The following is a 20,070-nucleotide window of genomic DNA, read 5'->3' on the forward strand; positions in this document are numbered from 1 at the left end:
TCTGTGCATGCAACAGGATGTTAGATACATGACTTGTCCCTGTGCTCAGAGAGGCCAGGAGGGCGACCTGATGAGGAAGATGAAGGACGCTCCCGACGCCGTGCTGTCGGCCGTCCTGGTTGAATCGGCAGCTCGGTTCGGGGACGACTCCGTCGGCCAGCTGCTCGACCCTCAGTCTGCCGTGAACCACCTGCTGTCTAACAGTACTTCCTTCATTATTCCATCCATTTCTGTACATGCATCGTCTCATTTCCCCCGAGGTTAGCAGCTTCTAGAGGTCACGGGGTCATCGTTGTTTTGCAGGCGACTGGACGGCGCTCCCGGTGGACGGCGCTGCCGGGCAGGTGGTCCGCCGCTGTGTGTCCGACCTGCAGGCTCTGGTGGAGTCTCTGCTGCAGGGACACGTGGCCCTGGGACACCTGCAGGCCTGCCTGAAACACAGGAAGGAGTTCAAGAGACTTCATCAGCAGTGTACGAGCATTAACGTCACAAAACAAGCCTCCCGTGACATATAAATATATATATATATGTATACACATGGTAAGCGTTTAAATAAACGGTGTGATGTAATGCCGGCTGCATCGTGTCGTCCACAGACAAGAAGAACACCAAATCTGAGACGGTTCCCGTCGACGCAGTTTTGGCTCAGAGAGAGAAGGATTTGAACTCTTTCACGCAGCGGAGAGACCAGATGGAGACGCTGAGGAAGATGATAGCGAAGGTCACAGAAAGCATCACAGGTGAGGGAAGCTGGAGGAACGAGACACTCTTTGCCAGCTTAGATTCTGTGTGTTGGATTTAGTGGCGTCTAGAGGTAAAGTGAGTATATAGCCGATATGAATTTGCACTACTAATTTGCAAACTTAAAAAGAGGTTGTGTTGACTTGCATGGTGCGTTCAAGCTCTGCTCAGAAAAACGAGTATTGGGCGAAGGTATGCAGCTCATGATGTGTTCAAATGTGATCTTGTTTTTAGCGAGAAACTTGAATAAATTCCAGTTGTTTGAAGATGTTTTCACAGAAATATTAAATAATTAATATAATATTATGCATGTTTAACTCTCAGCAGCAAATAATACATAAAACGTATTAATGCCAAGAGGACATTTAATCAAAGCAAGTATGTAAATAATATCATTTATATTCTATTCATTTGAATTACATGTTTTCAGCAAACAATCGCTAAAGATGACAAAAATAAATAAAAAAGATAACATTTAGAATGTTTGTGGGTTTACATGCAGTTTCCAATTTATGATGATTATGATATTAACGGTTTCTGCTTCAAAATTATACTGTGATATAAAGTTTCGGCCTTACCGCCCCGCCGGAGTCATTTTATATCTCTATAACACAATATAGCAATTTTTTCTGAGAAATCAATTCATAAATAGTCTTTAAATAAAGTGATGAGTATTTTCTCATTTTATTGAGAACTTTAGTGCATAATAATCAGATTCTCCGAGAAATGTTTGCCATTATGCGCTTGTTATTAATTTCGACGGCGTAATTGTGTATCTTGATATATAATTTAATTACGACATCAATTGAAAGACAATAAATTGTCATATTGAATTATTGCACATCCCTAACCTTCAGGTAAAGTATAAACATGAAAGGCTCTCACGAGAGCCAGAGTTCTGTTTGTCCGTTCTGGGCTCCTGTAGAAACATGGCGGACTCCGCCTCCCGCTCCCTACGTAGATATGAACGTCTCATTCTAAGCTAATGGAAACACAACTATTTATAGTTTCAAGTGATTATACACTAATAGTTATGCATATTATATTCCATCTAATAAATCCCCCTGAAATGCCACGCACTGGTCCTTTAAGGGAGAGAACTGGGTTTAGTTTTCTTCAGTAACCTGGTTCATCTTCCACCAGTTCCTGAGATGTCTCCTCTGCAGAAGCAGCACCTTGCCGATCTCAAGCCGGTGAGCTTGAACAAACTGGTGCAGGTCCAGTCCTTCGATGCTGAGGGCAAGCTGGTGAAGACGGGCCCCTCCCAGGTCCTCTGGTATAAAACCAGTATGGATGTCCTGAGGATGTCCAGTGAGATGCACAAACTGCTTACCAGCAGCCTGGTTCTGTCCCGCTGGGTCGCGGGCGCTGCATCTCTGGCGTCAAAGCGGCAAACCGGCTCCTCGCCGCTTCCTGTCACCCTCACGCTGGTCTGTGAAAACCTCTGGAAGCCGCTGCTGACGGACTTCACTCGGCTCGGCGTCGGCTTCAAGAACGCCGACGTCACCTTCAGGCAGCTGGACCGGGTTTTGATGGAGTCCGGCGACCTGGGCGACGGGAAGCTGATGAGGAGGGAGCTGAGTCTGATGGCCGGACCCGGGGAGAGCTGGGTGGATTCCAGGCTGGCTGAGATCCAGGATTACCGGCAGCTGCACGAGGCGGCGGCTGCAGCCAGCGCGATGCTGAAGATTGCTGAAAAAATGAAGCTTTCTGGGAACTTCAAAGAAATCAACACTCTCAAACAGCTGGTAAGTCCTGTGTTGACTTACAAGGCTGTTGCCAGAAGAAAGCACTCTATGGTCATCCATGTTTTTGATGATGATTTTAGTGATTTTATTTAGGTCGCCGAATACATTTGCAGAACTTCTTCCAAAGTCTTTTATTTAAGATTTACATCAGCAGTTCACCTTTGAGCCACATAGGAGAGCACCAATGATCTATAATCTCAGAGGTATGTCCAACAGGAAGAGGACACCTTTAAGGAGAGGACCCTGGGGTCCCTGAGCGCCGACCTGCTTCTGGCCAAACGGCGACTCTCCACCGTCACCAAGCAGCACACCTTCTGCCTGGAGGCGTTTCTAGAGAGCCACGCTCTGGTCTGCTGGGTCAGAGAGAACCTTAAAAGTGAGGGGAACGGAAAGAAATCTCAACATTAATGCAATAATATATATATATATATATTGTGTGTAGTTTGCTCACCTCCGTGCCCCCTTTGACAGACATGAGCGACGTGAAGGTGTACGTCGACTTAGCTTCCATATCTGCCGGAGAGAACGACGCGGAGATCGACCAGGTGGCCTGTTTCCACGACGCGGTGATGGGCTACGCCCCTCTGCTCTACAACCTGACGCCTGACGCCGGCTTCAAGGAGTTCATGAGCTGTGCTCAGCCGGTGTGGGACACCCAAACCAGAGACGAGAAGCTGCCAGACAAATTGGTACTGACCTCTTCCGGTGTTGCGGCACCGTAAAGCCCCGGTTCCCCGTGGCGGAGTGATGACGACGCCTTTTGTTTTCGCAGAGAGAGTCGACTCGCTTGCTGAGCTGGCTGAAAGCACTGAAGGAGACCCACGGCTCTGTGGAGCAGTCCTCCCTCTCCCTGGCGTCTTCCATCAACGCCAATGGAGTTTATCACATCGGATGGTCGGCTCACAACACGAAGAAGGTGAGTCTTCCATTGAAGGGTCGGTCAACAGAAAAGGGACAATCAAAGGACCTGAGGAAAGAATATGGTCCTGGAAAATTAGATTTTTATAGAAATCAGAAATCTCCAGGTATGCAACAACAATACTGAGAATAGTTTTGGATTCAGTAAGAGTTTATAACGAGAAAAGTGTGTAAAGTTCAGTGGGAAGCAAATCACCTGCTTGTGTTTTGTCCAGCATCCATCTTTGAAACCTTCCTGGTCAGAGTTTCACAAAGCTTTAAAAAGCTTACTTAACATCTGCAAAATATAGATTTTCGAACAAGGCGTTCGGATGAATACGTGCTTGATATCAGCTCGCAAACCCACTGAAACCCCCCAAGATAAAGGAGTATAGATAAAGTAAGTCAAAGATGGAGGGCCTCGCTGAATGAATTCGTCCTAATTGTGTTTATGCTCGCAGAGATGTCTCCAGAACATGGTGGCGGTCACGGTGAGGAGGGACTCAGTGGAGAAGCGCTACCAGCTGGAGGACCTGCTGGAGCTGCAGAACAAACTCATGCTCATGTCGTCCAAAGGGGAGCACGGCAGAGAGCAAGTCAACAGGTTCACAGAGGTCAGGGGCGTTTTATTTAAGTCTTTATGTATCTCTCTGCACAATGTGCGGTCCTGTTTATCTTCTTGGAAGAACTTCATTACCCCTTCCTCACCTGTCCGCATGCTCTCTAGGTGTTTGAAGGCGTTCAGCGACTGGGAACCATCCTCCTTCAGATGCAGACGTCCGGCAACATGCTCTTCAGGGATTGGCACGCCGAGGTGCAGTGCTGCCTAGAGCAGCAGCCGTGCATCACAGCCACCTTCTCAGCCCTGCAGGGCAGAGTGATGGTGTATGCCGGCGAGGTCACCGAGCAGCTGCAAACGCTGGCTCACTCCATGGAGAGCTGCCAGAAGGAATGGCGCTCCTTCATCAGTGGGATGCGTGCCAGCTTCAACTTGCTGAACCACTACACCTCGGAGCAGATGGTGTACCTGTGCCACTGCATACACAAAGTGTGTCACTGGCAGGTGCCGGTTCCTCCACAGTTGTGGCTTTTGCTTTTCCCCATAAAGCCTCAATGCACTCTAAGTGATGTCAGAGTGGCTTACTCTAATGCCGCAAGTCTGACCTCAAACCAAGACGTACCTGAAGACGTTGAGTCTGACGATGAAGATCAAATGGAGTCCATTACTTATATGGACTTAATGCGCGCTTCACCAGGACACTCCGATGAGGACTTGGAAGAGGCTCAAAATGTTATGGAGTTTTCTTCAGAGGAGGAAGACGACGGTGTCATCTTTGTCAAAAGTGATGAGGAGGCCGCAGAGGGCACACTCCTCGATGAGGACAGTCTTGAAGAACTATGGTGTAAATTTAAGGACGACATGCCGAAGTACCTCAACGAGTACTTGGACATCTCGTCTCTGGCCCACTTCCTGTTGTGCCTCTCTGAAATGAACCAGCAGCACGTGATCAGGAACCTTTCTCCAGTCCTCCAGGAGGGGAGGACCAATCTTGTCCTTTGTCCCGATGCAGAGGTTTTCACCACCGTCCTGTCTTTTTACATGCAGAGTACCGAGCAGCCTCTGCCGTCTACTGACGAGGTTCTAGTCTGCAGAGAGGAAACCACAGAGGAGGAGGTGGAGATCTTTCTCCGCCGAGCTCTCGGCCAAGGGGCCGGACAAAACGGGCAGAAGATATACTCTCTCGTCAATCCAGGAATGCTGGGATATGATGTCAGCGTGGCCTTGGGGGAGCTCTTCGAGGGTCTTGAGAGAAGCGGCAACCCGCATTATCGCTTGATCATCGTCAGTTCGGTTGAGCACCAGCACAGATATGTGCCCTCTTACTTTAGCAATGACAAAGTACAGGCTGGTGTGAGTCTGGCAGCAGAGACTGCTCGGAAATATCTACATCGCCACTTCACACAAAACACGTTCCCAGAAAGCCCTGTCGCACAGGTTTCTCCAGATCAGCTCTCAGTCTGGGCAGTGTCCTCTGTTCGCCCTGCAGTTGGTAAGGATGACCCTGCAAATTCTTATATAATTAGTATGTAAAAACTGTTGTTTTGCATGTTTTGAATACATCTTTGTGTCTCTCAATAGGGAAATCCCTCTATGTGGATCGTTTGTTTGAGAAGTTCCAGCAGAAATCGCCCAGAGCAAATCATATCCGGATCAGACTGATTGAGCCATGTGTTGACATAGACTCTTTGATTAAGAGTCTATCGGAGAAACTGGCACCCTTGAGGGAGCAGGACGCTGTTCTCCTGCACATTGACACCGCTGGAGTAAGTATGCAATCACTGCAGATCACTTGTTCCGTCATTGATTGTACTTGACAGTCTTCTCCTTCACTGTTGTTTCCTGTCAGGTTCGTTCAGGCCTGGAGGAACTCCTGTTCCATCTGTTGGTTCTGGGCTGTTTGAGCGACAGCCATGGGGTGCTGTGGAGAAGAAATGTTGCACATTTGATCACCGTTGAGGTCCTGAGAACACACAAATCCTCTCAAAACCAGCCAAAAGAGGTATCATTGTCTGTGTCTTATCTGAATACAATGCCTTACATTTCCCCTAATTTTCCAACTATGTTTAAATTATTAAAACAGTTTGGCAGGTTTAGTTTTGAGTAGCTTTGCAAGTTTCATATGAGGGGGTTCTGGCCCTTTTTGAATGTAAAGCAAAATTACAAAAATGTCCTCAGGCAGCCATTAAAGTAATTAATTGATGTGTTATATTTGCTCACACAGATGAAGCTTGGACTTCTTGACATTCTGCCTACCATTCAATGTAGACCTCCAAAAGAGGTGAAGGAGCTGTTAGCCAGTAGACGGGTCTTGACAAAACAGACCTTTGATCCACTCATGGATGAACAGGCATTTTGCAGTGAGGGGATTCAAAGACCCTATCAATACTTAAAGCGCTACAGCAACAAACAGAATCTGGATCATTTTAACCACCCAGAAGGATCCATAATGGGGGATCCCATCGATTGTGTCAGTCAATTTCTGAGATACTGTGGAATGCAAGATCCATCTTGGGCTGAGCTGAAGAACTTCTCCTGGTTCCTCAATGTGCAACTGAAAGACTGTGAGAACTCAGTTTTCTGCGATCCAGATTTTCTGGCAGATCAACTGCCTGGTTTCAAGGGCTTCATCGTGAAGTTCATGATTCTAATGTCAAGAGATTTTGCCTCACCATCTCTGAATACATCTGATGAAAGTCCCATGCTGCACATTGACAACAGTCTGGAGGATGACCTTCTTACCCGTCTGACAATTCGTAAGCATTGGGAAAATGAGTCTCATCCCTACATTTTCTTTAATGCAGACCGATTCTCAATGTCTTTCCTCGGCTTTAATGTGATAAATCAGGGGCGAAACACACTTAATGCAGTTGATCCTCAAAGCGGCAAGGTACTGATGGAAAACGTGATGTCACAAAAACTTTTTGAGGATTTGGAACGGCAAAGGATCTCTCTCACTGAAGACTTTGATCAGTTGCCACGTCAGGACAAAATCAAAAGGATTTCCTGCGTTGTCGGTGCAAAGAAAGGAGTTATGGACAGAACATTTGATCCAGACCCAACATATGAGCTCACTGCTGACAATGTGATGAAGATGTTGGCCATACACATGAGATTCCGGTGTGGAATTCCAGTTGTCATCATGGGAGAGACTGGCTGTGGGAAAACCAGATTAGTCCGTTTCCTGTGTGCTCTGCAGAGGGAGGAAAAACCAGTAGAAAACATGGTACTAGTCAAGGTACATGGTGGAACTACGGCAGAGATGATCTACAGAAAGGTGAGGGAGGCGGAGATGCTTGCCATAAAGAACCATAGAATGCACAAGCTAGACACCATCTTGTTCTTTGACGAAGGCAACACCACAGAGGCCATTTTTGCCATCAAGGAAGTCCTGTGTGACCAATCGATGAAAGGGGAACCTCTGAAGGCAGACAGTGGCTTGAAAATAATAGCTGCTTGCAATCCCTACAGGAAACACTCACTTGAAATGGTGGAACGTTTGGAGCGTGCTGGTTTAGGATACAGGGTGAAGGCAGATGAAACAGAAGACCGCCTCGGCAAAGTCCCTCTGCGGCAGCTGGTGTACAGGGTTCATCCACTGCCTCCAAGCATGGCTTCTTTGGTGTGGGACTTTGGTCAGTTGAGTGATTCCACTGAACTTTCCTACATCAAGCAGATTGTCCATAAGCAAATTGTCGACCATCGTTTGCCAGTGGTCTGCAAGGACATCATTTCAAATGTGCTAGCAGCCTCCCAGAAATACATGCGAAGTTGTAAAAACGAGTGCAGTTTTGTGAGTCTCAGAGATGTGGAGAGGTCTATGAAAGTGCTGGTTTGGTTTTACCAGCATAGCAAGGTCCTTTTCAACAACTGCTCTCATCTCACTGAGCCTCATATAGCACTAAAGTGCTTGATTCTTTCAGTTGGAGTCTGCTACTACCCGTCTCTGGTGGACAAAGAGCAGTACCTCTCTGTCATGTGTCGGTACTTTCCGGACCCTCTCTGTCATTCAACAGCATTGCAAGAAGAGATTTCATCCTGTCAGGACTTCTTCCTTGAGAACATACAGCCAAGGGAGACAATAGCCAAAAACGTTGCACTGAAAGAGAATGTGTTTCTCATGGTGGTTTGCATTGAGCTCAGGATCCCACTCTTTCTGGTTGGCAAGCCAGGAAGCTCTAAGTCGCTTGCTAAAACAGTGGTGGCGGATGCCATGCAGGGCCAGAACTCCCACTTTGAACTATTCAAGAAACTCAAGCAAGTTCACATGGTTTCCTTCCAGTGCAGTCCTCACTCAAGTCCGGAGGGCATCATAGGGACCTTCAAGAACTGTGCCCGTTTCCAGAAGGACAAGAATATGGACGAGTATGTGTCGGTGGTGGTGCTTGATGAGATAGGACTCGCAGAAGATTCTCCTCAGATGCCCCTGAAGACCCTTCATCCTCTCTTGGAGGATGGTTGCATTGACAACGACAAGCCAGATCCACACATGAAAGTCGGCTTTGTTGGCATTTCCAACTGGGCTCTTGACCCAGCAAAGATGAACAGAGGAATATTTGTGTCAAGATGGGATCCGAGTGAGGATGAACTTGTGGAAACTGCCCAGGGAATTTGTTCGTCCTCCAACCCAATTCTCCTGCAAATCAAACACCTGTTCCCACCTTTGGCAAAGGCCTTCTTGAAAATCTGCAGGGAGACCACAAAGAATCAGTTCTTTGGTCTCAGGGATTATTATAGCCTCGTCAAAATGCTCTTTGCTGTTGTCAAATCAACACAACAAGAGCCAGATGGTGGACAGTTGGTAGAGGCCATCTTGCGTAACTTCAGTGGACAACCAGAGGGTTTTGACCCTGTCACATTTTTCCAAGGGGTTCTCCAAAACTTAACAGAGATTCCCAGACCAAGCACCTTGCAAATGGTTAAAAAGAATCTTGACCATGACACCAACCAGGTGAGCCGTTACCTTCTTTTGCTGACCACCAACAACGCAGCTCTCCATTTCCTTCAGCGACAAATCTTTGCCAAAGGAGACTATCCTCCACCTGAAATAGTCTTTGGCTCGGGATTCCCGAAGGACCAGGAATATGCCCAAATCTGCCGTAACGTTAACCAAGTGAAAACGTGCATGGAGACCGGGCGCACTGTCATCCTCCTCAACATGCAAAATCTTTACGAAAGCTTGTACGATGCCTTGAACCAGTACTACGTTTACCTCAGTAAGCAGCAGTACGTTGATCTCGGTCTCGGCTCCCACAGAGTCAAATGTCGTGTCCATACAAACTTTAGACTGGTGGTAGTAGAGGACCAGAAGAAAGTCTATGAGCACTTCCCCATGCCCCTCATCAACAGGCTGGAAAAACACAGGGTGGATAGGAGCACCGACCTGGAACCGTGGCAGCACAGGGTTCTCCACAAACTGAAGGACTGGGTGCAGGAATTCTCAGGTAAGGCCTCAGCAGATTTCAAGCAATCTGACATTTTTGTTGGCTACCATGGTGATGCCTGTGCCAGCGCTCTCTTGCAAGCACTAGAAGGGAGAGCACAAAAGGTTGGTGACGGTGCAGCGAGACAACATCAACGGAATGAAAAAGATGACTCACTGGAACGAGAAGAGGTAGCTGATAAAGAGGACGATCAGTTTGTTGATGCGATGGACACAGATATTGCTGGAGAAGAACAAGGAATCGAGTCAATGGACGTATGTGATGACGAGAACAAAGGGATGTCCAAGAGCGAAGAATTGATGGAGACGGAAATTGCAGCTGGGGCAAACAAGGAAGAAGAGATCCTTGATTTAGCAAAATGTCTCTTGTTGAACTGTGCCACCCCTGACGCTGTTCTGAGGCTCAAGTATTCCGATTTGGCAAACCAAGAGAAGGAGAAACTTCAGAGAATGTACTTCCAACAACAGCATCACCATTCCCTCCAAAACTTCCTGGAAGATTGCCTGAACAAGCATCAGGGGTCCAACAAGTTTCTAGAGGTAGGCGACAAACTACTGCTCCAATTTTGTTTTTGCCACTTCTTTAAAAATGTTGACACGTTGTTGATGCTGCTGTCCGCTTTGTTTTTTTCCCCAGATAACTACATTCTCTAGCTTGCTAACCAAATCAGATGTCAGGGTGGTTGCCCCTGCTCTTGGACTGCAAACGGAAAGGATCCTCCTTCTCTCGCTCCACCAGTTTGACACTGAGGTCTCCTTCTGCAACAAGATACGGTATGAACTATTCAGATAACAGCAACATTACTTTTTTAAATTATATTTGTGTCTTTAAATCTTTCTCTTCCTCTCCTTTCTGTGTCAGGGGCTTCCTTCAAGATGCTGGCCCCTCTCTTCACATCCTGTTAATCCAGATGGACCTCGAGGAATCCCACTGCAGCGATGAGCTCATAGCATCAGCAAAGTAGGGGTCAATGACAAGATCCTGGGCAGATTGCAATTTGATTTTGTGCATATTCCTGGGTGTTTCAGATCAGATGTGTTTAAGATTTCATCTGTCTCTAGATATTGCACCATGAACTACTTGATGTCACCGGAGGATCAGACCTGTTGGGTGATTTTCATTGTGAAGGTTTCTAGGATCACAAGTAAATCTCAGTACATCGGTTTCCAAGGAGGTGAGTACTACATGAAATATGATGTTCACTGCAATAAGTCCCGCCCCTCAAATGCAGACTGGCCAAACATAGCGTAGCATCGGCCCTCTCTGACCAGGGTCCGTCAACTATCCGGACTCTCATCACGGGTTTCAGGTGTTCTTCATGTTCAGGCTGGTTTAGTGGATTTGGAGCTCGTCGTGGTTAAACGTTAAATATTGATACTCAAGAGGTTGGGAGAAGATATGTTTCTATGTAAAAATCTTTGTGGCTAACATTAGCAGAGTGCGTTAGCACATCATAAACTAGACATAAACTAAACACTTCTATGCTATGCTCACTACTGAAGTTATACTGAATATATATATACACATGCTGCTTCTTGACGTATCAGAAGATTAAAGGAACATGTTGTCTTTTGCATCAAAGGAGTCTGGCAGTCCGAGCACATTGATGACCTGAGGGATTCAGAGGACATGAGCCTGAACCTGTTGGTTTTCTGTGGAACTCTCATCAGCAACCTCCTCCACCCTGCAGGTAGGGACTGTACATCATCTGGGGTTTGTAATACAAATGGGAGAGAAAGTGGTTCTACTGTTCTCTGTTCTAATTTTTACTTTTTTAATAATAGAACATCATGACGCTGGAGAAACTGCGAGGACAAGTAGAGACTCTCAGGTAGATAGAAAAGTGAGTTTAAAAGTAAATAAATTCCTTTATAAGTGTGAGCGTAAAAACAAAGGTAACTGTGTGTGTGTGCAGGGAGACACAGCCCACCTCCACAGACTGGCCTTAGTGAGATCATGTATCCAAAAAGCTGTGGGCTTGCTGAGGGACCCTGAAGGCGTGGCGTCGCGCAGCATGCAGCGGATGCACATCCTTCTGACTCTCCTGAGAGCTGAGCACGTCCCAATAGGAGGTAAATATTGATATATATGTCATCTAAGACTGATTTTAGTTTGCACATTAATACTATATTTAGCAGAATGCATCTGCAGGTGTGTGACAAGGTTTGTTGATCCATTCGAATCACTTTCTTTGTGAGTTATGATGTTATTCATTTTGTCCGAAATTAGCCAACATCTGACTAAATACACACTTGTTGCATCTGTCATCTGGTTCTGATGTGTGTCAACTATATGCTTTACTAAAGCTCACTTTCAGGAGGTGTTGTTGAGCCGACTGGCCGAGGCTTTGGCACAGCGAGAAGAAATGATGGACTCTCCGAAGGACTGGGTGAGCATGGAAGCCAAGAAACGGCAGGCTCTGCAGGAGGGAGGAACTCTGAGGTAAAGTCAGCCTGAAAACGTTGAAATGAAGATTAAGTGATTTGTTTTGGAACGACTTTGGCTCCAGTTTTGGATTTCTACTTTGCCACTTCATGTGCATTCTTTGAGGGTTAGTCGATGATTTGATGAGTGCAACTTTCTGTTGTGTCTTTAACGGACAGACACACGCTGTGGCGCCGGCTTCAGTCCACCGTGACTCCAATCTTGGCCAACATGCTGGAAGTTGTTGACCGGTTTGGGAATCTGGACCTGCTGTCTGACGAGAGGCTCAGCCGGGGCCTGAAGACGCTGTGGCTGGACGTCCTGGCAGACCCACAGATTTTAGTTCTAACACCTCTTCAAAACCAAAGGTATTCTGGATTACTTGTTCTGACTAATTCCCTCAGTTAGAGAAAAAATGTCTTTCTCCTATTCATCGAAAGGCATATTTGTTCTTTGGTTATCGTCATGTCTAGTGACTCGGACCAGGAGGTGCCCGTGCATCACTCCTTCCTGTTGGACGGTGAAGAGCAATCATGCGCCGCTCCGTTCAGCTGGCTGGTCCGAATCCATCTGGAAAGCTTGTGGGCAGAATCAGAGTTCATGCCAGGTTGGCCTTCATCTTTTCCACACACGATAAACTCATGAGCAGATAAAGTGTATGTATAGTGTGGTTTCAAACGCTCTTGTGACTTGTTCCCCAGCAACAACAGAGGACGGCACGGGGAGGATTCTCCAGTTCGTGAGCACCTTCTCCGGCAGCCGGCTGGGCAGTCGCTTACAGAAGCTCTCCGACGAGGAGCGGCGTGAGTACGGGCTGCTCTACCTCCACGACTTCCTGCTGCTCTCTCTGCAGATCCAGTCAACCGACGAGCTGCGGGTACGAGGCGCGTTGAGCCTCACGTTTAGGGGAAGCGCACTTTGAGGGCAGAAGGTAATGAACTCTTTTCAAACAGGTGTTCTCCAGGGCTGTGTTGGGCTGCGTGTCTGAGCTTCAGACCTCCGTGGGCGTCGCCGCCGCGGAGCTCTCGCCCGCCTGGATAACGGCCGCCGCCAAACACTTTGCTCCGAGGCTGGACGCTCTCCGCCACGTGTTTCTGCTGCAGCCCCGGCTGGCCGCCGCCGTCGCTCAGCAGGGGTCCGAGACGGAGCCCCAAGAAATGGTGAGTCCGGTATATTCTCTTGAACATTTTAGGAATGCAGGCAGGCAAAATGGCTTCAAATTTGGCACTGATTAGATTCAGCGTTCGTACATGGAAAACCTGGAAAAGTCATAGCATTTTAAAATGGTTATTTCCAGGCCTGGAAAAGTCCTGGAAAGTTTAGTAAAAGTCATGTAAATGTGTTATTTTCATGTGTTCATGACGTTCATTTACTCATTCATTTGTGTCATTTAAGGTTTACTGTATGCTTTGTGTTCTCATAGTTAGTTTAAATACTACATTTACTCACTTTTTACTGTAACCCAGATTTCACTAAATGTGAATGTTTGTAATGGACATTTGGTTAAAAGTCATGGAAATTTTGTGAAAAGTCATGGAATTTTTTGAAAAGTCATAGAAATTTGGTTAAAAGTTATGGAAAAGTCATGGAAACCCTGTAGATTTTCGTGGATAAAGGTTAAATGTTACTGTGACCTCACAAAAATAATTTTTTTGGGCCATAATACAATAATTAATTTAACAATTTAACTCAAATGTTTAATATGCTATAAATATGCATTTTTTTGCACAGACGTGGATGAACACTTCCTCTTGTCTCATCGACAGCTCAAACCTCCACTCTTTCACCCTTCGCTAACATGCTAAACGCTAGTATAATCCTTGACTTCCTGTGCTTGTGAAACCTAACAATGTGGCTCAGGTGGAGGACGTCGGCGCTCTCGGCGTCTGCGTTGAACGCACCAAGCTGCTGAGCGTCACGTCCCTGCGGGAGTGCGAGTCCTTCGTGAGCCGAGTGGAGGCTCTGCAGCCGTGTCTGGACCGAGTGTTCGGTCAGAAGTACCGAACCCTCTGCAGCCCCGGCTGCCTGCAGCACCTGGACTCCATCGGGTGAGTCGTCACCATGTGCAGCCGCAGTAAACATAGGTTGTTTCGTGTCTTTAAAGCTCATTCATAACCCCGTTAACCCTTTCAGGTCGCTGTGGGACGGGATGCTGGTCGTTGCATCGTTCATCCAGCACGTCGTGGTCAGAGTTTATCAGAACGACTCCAGGTTGGGGGATCTGGCTCTGAAGCACTGCAACCTCCACCTGAACGTAAGGAAACATGTTTTAGGGTCTGCGTTTTCATCTTGAGACAGAAAGAGGTTGGGGCACAGACTTTATAGTTATCAAGCCTCTTTTTGTTGTTGTTTTGTGTCTATTTGAGTTAGCTTTGTGTCTCTATGTTGTCAGTTTGTGTCTTTGTAGTCATTTTGTCTCTCTTTGTGGTTGATTGTCCCTTTTCAGAGTCGATGTGAATCTATTTGTTTCTCCTTGCAGCTTTGTTGTTTCTCTTTATGTTTGCTTTGTGTCTTTTTGTAGTAATGTTGTGTCTCTTTGAGGTTGTTTTGTGTATTTTTGTAGTAATTTAGTGCCTCTGTAATCCTTTTGTGTCTCTTCGATGATTTGTGTCTCTCTTTGTAGTCATTTTGCGTCTCTTTGTGGTCTACTTGCATCTCTTTGTAGCATTGCTTTTCTTTGTAGTCTCTTTGTGCCTTTGAGGTCACTTGAGTCTCCTCCTGGTTGGTACATGTCTCCTTGAGTGATGATGAAGTGCAGAAGAACCAGAAAGGATCAGTCAAGGAAGTCTTCCTTAAAACAGGAAGTGTAGTTAACAACAGAAGTCAAATGTTTTGGTAGTTGTCTGCAGTCAGACGTAGAAAACAAAACGTGTTTTCTCCCCTTCACTAACAGCTGATGCAGGATTCCCCGGATGTGAGGAGCATGGACACGCTGCAGCAGCTGATCCGGATCCTCAATTCTTTCCACGATGAGTGTATCAGCGGCGATCTGAGGTCAGGACCTGGTTCCATTCAATCCCGTATTAATAATAACAATAACATATCACTAGAATCTCTTATTTTCTTACCTCACAGTGCAATAATGAATCCCTCTCGTGACCTTTTGCCCCGTGAAGGTCGGGCCTTTCCTGCCCGGTTTGCCTGTCGGAGCTCTCGCAGCCGGCCGTCCTGCCCTGCCGGCACGTCGTCTGTCTGCCGTGTCTCCGCCGCTGCATTGAGCAGCACAGGCGCTGTCCTAAGTGCAGGGCAGACCTGCCGGCCAACTTCACGCCGGCCGTCTCCCCCACCGCCAAGTGAGTGGAGACAAAACGCCTCCGTTAAACGCTTTCAGAGTAAAAGGGGCTGAGGCTGCCGTTCAGCTTTTACAGTGACTTTTTACCCTTCGTGGTTTAGGGCGGCGCTTCGGCAGCAAGTGGCCATCAGAGACTACTGCAACTCCTTCTTCCTGGAGCTGGTGTCCAGGTTCTGTCTCTCCGAGGGACAGAGGCCCGGAGACGGAGTGGTGGAGCTGCTCTTCTCCCTCCTGGTGTCCACCAACGGTCAGTGGGGGAAGCAAGTGCACGACGATAACGGCACGATTGATGACGATAACCGCATGATTGATGACGATAACGGCACGATTAATGACGATAACGGCATGATTGATGACGATAACGGCACGATTAATGACGATAACGGCATGATTGATGACGATAACGGCACGATTAATGACGATAACGGCATGATTGATGACGATAACGGCACGATTGATGACGATAACGGCACGATTGATGACGATAGCGGCACGATTGATGACGATAACGGCATTATGACGATAACGGCACGATGACGATAACGGCACGATTGATGACGATAGCGGCACGATTGATGACGATAACGGCATTATGACGATAACGGCACGATTGATGACAATAGCGGCACGATTGATGACGATAGCGGCACGATTGATGACGATAACGGCATTATGACGATAACGGCACGATGACGATAACGGCATGATTGATGACGATAACGGCACGATTAATGACGATAACGGCATGATTGATGACGATAACGGCACGATTAATGACGATAACGGCATGATTGATGACGATAACGGCACGATTGATGACGATAACGGCACGATTGATGACGATAGCGGCACGATTGATGACGATAACGGCATTATGACGATAACGGCACGATGACGATAACGGCACGATTGATGACGATAGCGGCACGATTGATGACGATAACGGCATTATGACGATAACGGCACGATTGATGACAATAGCGGCACGATTGATGACGATAGCGGCACGATTGATGACGATAACGGCACGATGACGATAACGGCACGATTGATGACGATAGTGGCACGATTGATGACGATAGTGGCACGATTGATGACGATAACGGCATTATGACGATAACGGCACGATTGATGACAATAACGGCACGATTGATGACGATAACGGCACGATGACGATAACGGCACGATTGATGACTATAACAGCACGATGACGATAACGGCACGATTGATGACGATAACGGCACGATGACGATAACGGCACGATTGATGACGCTAACGGCATGATTGATGACAATAACGGCATTATGACGATAACGGCACGATTGATGACGATAACGGCACGATTGATGACGCTATTGATGACGCTAACGGCACGATTGTCAACGATAATGGCATGATTGATGGCGATAACGGCACGATTGATGGCGATAACGGCACGATTGATGACGATAACGGCACGATTGATGACGCTATTGATGACGCTAACGGCACGATTGTCAACGATAACGGCATGATTGATGACACTAATGATGCCGATAACGGCATGATTGATGACACTAATGATGCCGATAACGGCATGATTGATGACACTAATGATGAAGATAACGGCATGATTGATGACGATAACGACATGATGACGATAACGGCATTGTGACGATAACGGCACGATTGATGACGATAACGGCATGATGACGATAATGGCACGATTGACGACGCTGCGATGATGGTTTTGTTGTTGTGCGCTGCAGGAGGCGTGTACAGGACCAGAGCGCTCACTCCCTTCCTGGAGTGTGTGGACAACAGTCCGGTGGTGCGATCCGTGCTGCCGAAACTGCTGCTGCAGCACAGGTGAGGGCCGGTGGGCGCGAGCGGAGGACGGAGTCAGACAGTGTAGTTGTTTCTTTTTTATTTACGGATTAAAAAAACGGACTGTGAAGAAACATGCGCCTGCTTCATGGGAGATTTTAATCATGTAGATTCATACAAAATGCAGAAACTAGAGATGATTTCAAATGAAAATCTCCCTCACTTGTTTTTTTTTTGTGAATTAAAAAAGTAAAAGTTGGTGTGTATCAGTTTCGAGCAGGTGAAGACTCACATTCAGACCTACCTGAGGAATCTGGAGGAGAATCTTCTGACCAGAGAAGACCGAACTGAACTCTACCTGCTGTTTGTCAACTGCTTCCAGGTAAAAGTCCATTCGTCCTTCATCTCTGAAGTGATGAGCATCCTTCTTGTTGCTTTATTTGGGCTTCGTCTTCGGTGCTGATACTTGTTTTTTGACATGGATCCCCTGCATAAAACATGTATTTAAACCTAATCGGATGCCATCCCTCGTCGTTGATGCAGTTTGTTATTTTGTTCCCAGGACTCTCTGTTGTGCTCAGACGCGAGAGAAGCGGATCAGAGCGGCGAGCGGCAGAGGCGAGAGGAGACGGCGTTCCTGAGCGCCGTCGCCGGCCGACGGACTCCGGACCGCCAACGGGACCCGGCAGAGTTCCTGCTCAACGTCGCCAGACTCCGAGTGTGTCTGAGCGCCGCCGCCCGGCTGCTGCAGGAGGCCGCGGCTCAAGGTGGGACACTTGCTTTTTGACAATGTTTGAAAGTGACACGTTGATGCATCAACGCCGGGATTTGAAAATGCCGCCAGGTGTTCTGTAGACGGGATAATAAAGCGCCGCGTGTTTCCTGATGCGATGCAGGAAGACCTGCAGGCGTGAAGGCGCAGCTCCTGCAGCAGGTGAAGGCGGTGTGTGAGGGCAGCGCTAACGACTGGCACCGGGTTTACCTGCTGCGAGCGCTGCACCGGCTCTCAGGCGTGGACTGCATCCTGTCCCTGATGAACAACCCGGCCTGGAGGTGGGCGTTCCCTCCAGACCTGCTGCGGCTGCAGGTAAAGACCAACGAGAGAAAACCTCCTGAAGTTCATGCAAACTTAACTTGACTTTTTCAATGTGCATGTTTAATAATCTTTCAATTGTTTGCTGGATGAATCGTTTGTCTATAAAATGTCTGAAGAAATAGAGAGAACTTTTACGTTTATTAACAGCAATCTGGCAAATTTTCTTAAATTTTTGCTTGAAAAAGGACATAGTAGATCTTCAAAATAGTTACCAATTATGTTTTTCTTTAATGACTAATTACTTCAGCTCAATTTAAACTATCAATTAATGTAAACTAAGCTTTTTAGAGCACAATCTACAATCTATGACATAACATGGAACTCTATTAACGGCTCTGGACTTAAGATTTTTGATCTGAATCACTCAAATATAATTTATTTTCCACACAGAGGATCATTCCCACCAACGTGGACCAGTTCCTCTGCTGCGGGACGCCGTACCGAGCCACGAGAGACGCCGTGGGCCACGTTCTGCTGGACAACAGATCGGACTCCTTCAAGACTCAAATACAGGTCGGAGAGACGGAAACACTCAACTATGGATTCAGTTCATTTAGTTTGTGAGCAGCGAGCTTCGTCAGAGGAAAGACTAGTGGATGATCCTGATGATGTCATGTCTCCTAATGGCCACTAGAGGGCAGAAAGGCCTCTTGTTTAGCATTTATAAGCACTAATCAAACATTAATAAACAGTTATTTACACACTTTATGTAGTTGCACACCTTTACGAGGACTTTTATAGTATTATTTAATAGTATTATATTATATAGTATTATTTAATTAATGAATCATTTGTTTGATGATGGATGTCCACATGCAGGCTGTGATTGGTCCTCTGGTCTATTTATGTATCTCTGTTTTTTATTTGTATTATCACCCCTTATAGTGATTATTACTAATACATTAGTAGAGCATATTTAATACCTAAGATTGAATTAGTGGAAAGGAAGATATCGCCCTACCTGATTAATTAAATAGAAGAAAGAAAAGATGTCAATATTTACATACATAGCATTAAGTTAAAGTTCTGAAATAGCTTAACTTAAGTTCACAATTATTCTAGAAATGTCACTTCAACAGCTGCAAGAATCAGGCTTCATCGTCTATTCCTGAGTTATTTTCACAAAACGTTTCAAACAAACTCTTCTACTTACTGTTTTATTACATTTTATTAAAAGTTGCTTATAGGTGCTGAACGTGGGTTACAGTAAAAAGTCTGTTGGCTTCTTTCCTTTTGAAACAGTCGCTGGTCAAATGACCTGCCAAAGAAAGTCTGTGATCCCGTCATCTTCATCATCGTCGTCGTCGTCGTCTTGAGGGTTTTCTGTCCTCACTCCGCCTCTTGTTGTGTCTCCTCTGTAGAAGCTGGGCAGGTCTCAGATCAGTCTGCTGGCCCTGGCGCTGTTCAGACAGGTCACCTGCCGCTACAGATCCGCTGACGCCGCCATGCTTCCCTCCCCGCAGGTGAGCACGCACGACGCCTCGCGCCAAACGTGTCAAAAGTAGATTCACGTTCTTTTTCTTTAACACGTGGCTCTTCCATGAACTCACAGGCGCTGGCGAAGCTGGAGGAGCTCCTGAAGAGCGTCCAGCCGGCGGAGTTCAAGGAGTTCAGGGAGTTCTGCGCGGCGCTTCTGTTGAACCGGATCGGCGGGCCGCACTCGGGCCTCCGCATCGACGCTCATCTCTCTGCTCAGAGACAGACCCTCCTGGAGCTGCTGGTCCATCTGGACTCTGTGGTCCTCACTGGAAACACTCTGCTGGTTCCCCTTCATCAGATCGCCTCCCAGCCTCGGACTGTCACAGTAAGACGCTTCTCTCACTCAAAGGCAGAGGGATCTCGCAAAATATCACAGACTGTATATAAGAAGATAACTGTATACGTCTCTGGTGTCGACCTGTCAATCACCTTGTAGCCCCGCCTCTATAATCCCCTGCTTTATGGTCTGTTTGACCCTAAATGACCATAATTTAATTTTAGCATAGCATCATGCTGTATTGAAGAAGACTTGAAACTAGAGATTGAGACATAAACTCATGTTTACAATGTTTACTGAGGGAATA

General features: G+C 46.8%; 1 protein-coding gene across 1 annotated transcript in view; it reads left to right on the top strand.

Annotated features, from left to right (window-relative positions):
* The window catches only part of rnf213b (ring finger protein 213b), a 40,403-nt gene that overhangs the window by 7,213 nt on the left and 13,120 nt on the right, over positions 1-20,070 (top strand). The window contains exons 15-49 of the mRNA XM_079237954.1: positions 50-203; positions 304-471; positions 597-740; positions 1,885-2,489; positions 2,706-2,865; positions 2,961-3,178; positions 3,262-3,405; positions 3,848-4,000; positions 4,114-5,437; positions 5,527-5,711; positions 5,795-5,947; positions 6,170-9,928; positions 10,026-10,162; positions 10,251-10,349; positions 10,451-10,563; positions 10,972-11,079; positions 11,174-11,220; positions 11,305-11,461; positions 11,696-11,831; positions 11,993-12,181; positions 12,287-12,420; positions 12,515-12,690; positions 12,767-12,973; positions 13,674-13,861; positions 13,947-14,067; positions 14,707-14,807; positions 14,930-15,106; positions 15,207-15,352; positions 16,854-16,953; positions 17,182-17,293; positions 17,474-17,678; positions 17,808-17,998; positions 18,398-18,520; positions 19,369-19,470; positions 19,560-19,811. Of these exons, the coding sequence (XP_079094080.1) occupies positions 50-203; positions 304-471; positions 597-740; positions 1,885-2,489; positions 2,706-2,865; positions 2,961-3,178; positions 3,262-3,405; positions 3,848-4,000; positions 4,114-5,437; positions 5,527-5,711; positions 5,795-5,947; positions 6,170-9,928; positions 10,026-10,162; positions 10,251-10,349; positions 10,451-10,563; positions 10,972-11,079; positions 11,174-11,220; positions 11,305-11,461; positions 11,696-11,831; positions 11,993-12,181; positions 12,287-12,420; positions 12,515-12,690; positions 12,767-12,973; positions 13,674-13,861; positions 13,947-14,067; positions 14,707-14,807; positions 14,930-15,106; positions 15,207-15,352; positions 16,854-16,953; positions 17,182-17,293; positions 17,474-17,678; positions 17,808-17,998; positions 18,398-18,520; positions 19,369-19,470; positions 19,560-19,811 (10,488 nt within the window). The remainder of the gene's footprint in view (positions 1-49; positions 204-303; positions 472-596; positions 741-1,884; positions 2,490-2,705; positions 2,866-2,960; positions 3,179-3,261; positions 3,406-3,847; positions 4,001-4,113; positions 5,438-5,526; positions 5,712-5,794; positions 5,948-6,169; positions 9,929-10,025; positions 10,163-10,250; positions 10,350-10,450; positions 10,564-10,971; positions 11,080-11,173; positions 11,221-11,304; positions 11,462-11,695; positions 11,832-11,992; positions 12,182-12,286; positions 12,421-12,514; positions 12,691-12,766; positions 12,974-13,673; positions 13,862-13,946; positions 14,068-14,706; positions 14,808-14,929; positions 15,107-15,206; positions 15,353-16,853; positions 16,954-17,181; positions 17,294-17,473; positions 17,679-17,807; positions 17,999-18,397; positions 18,521-19,368; positions 19,471-19,559; positions 19,812-20,070) is intronic.

The sequence above is a fragment of the Taurulus bubalis genome (genome assembly GCF_910589615.1).
Source record: "Taurulus bubalis genome assembly, chromosome: 2".
NCBI classification, from domain to species: Eukaryota; Metazoa; Chordata; class Actinopteri; order Perciformes; family Cottidae; genus Taurulus; species Taurulus bubalis.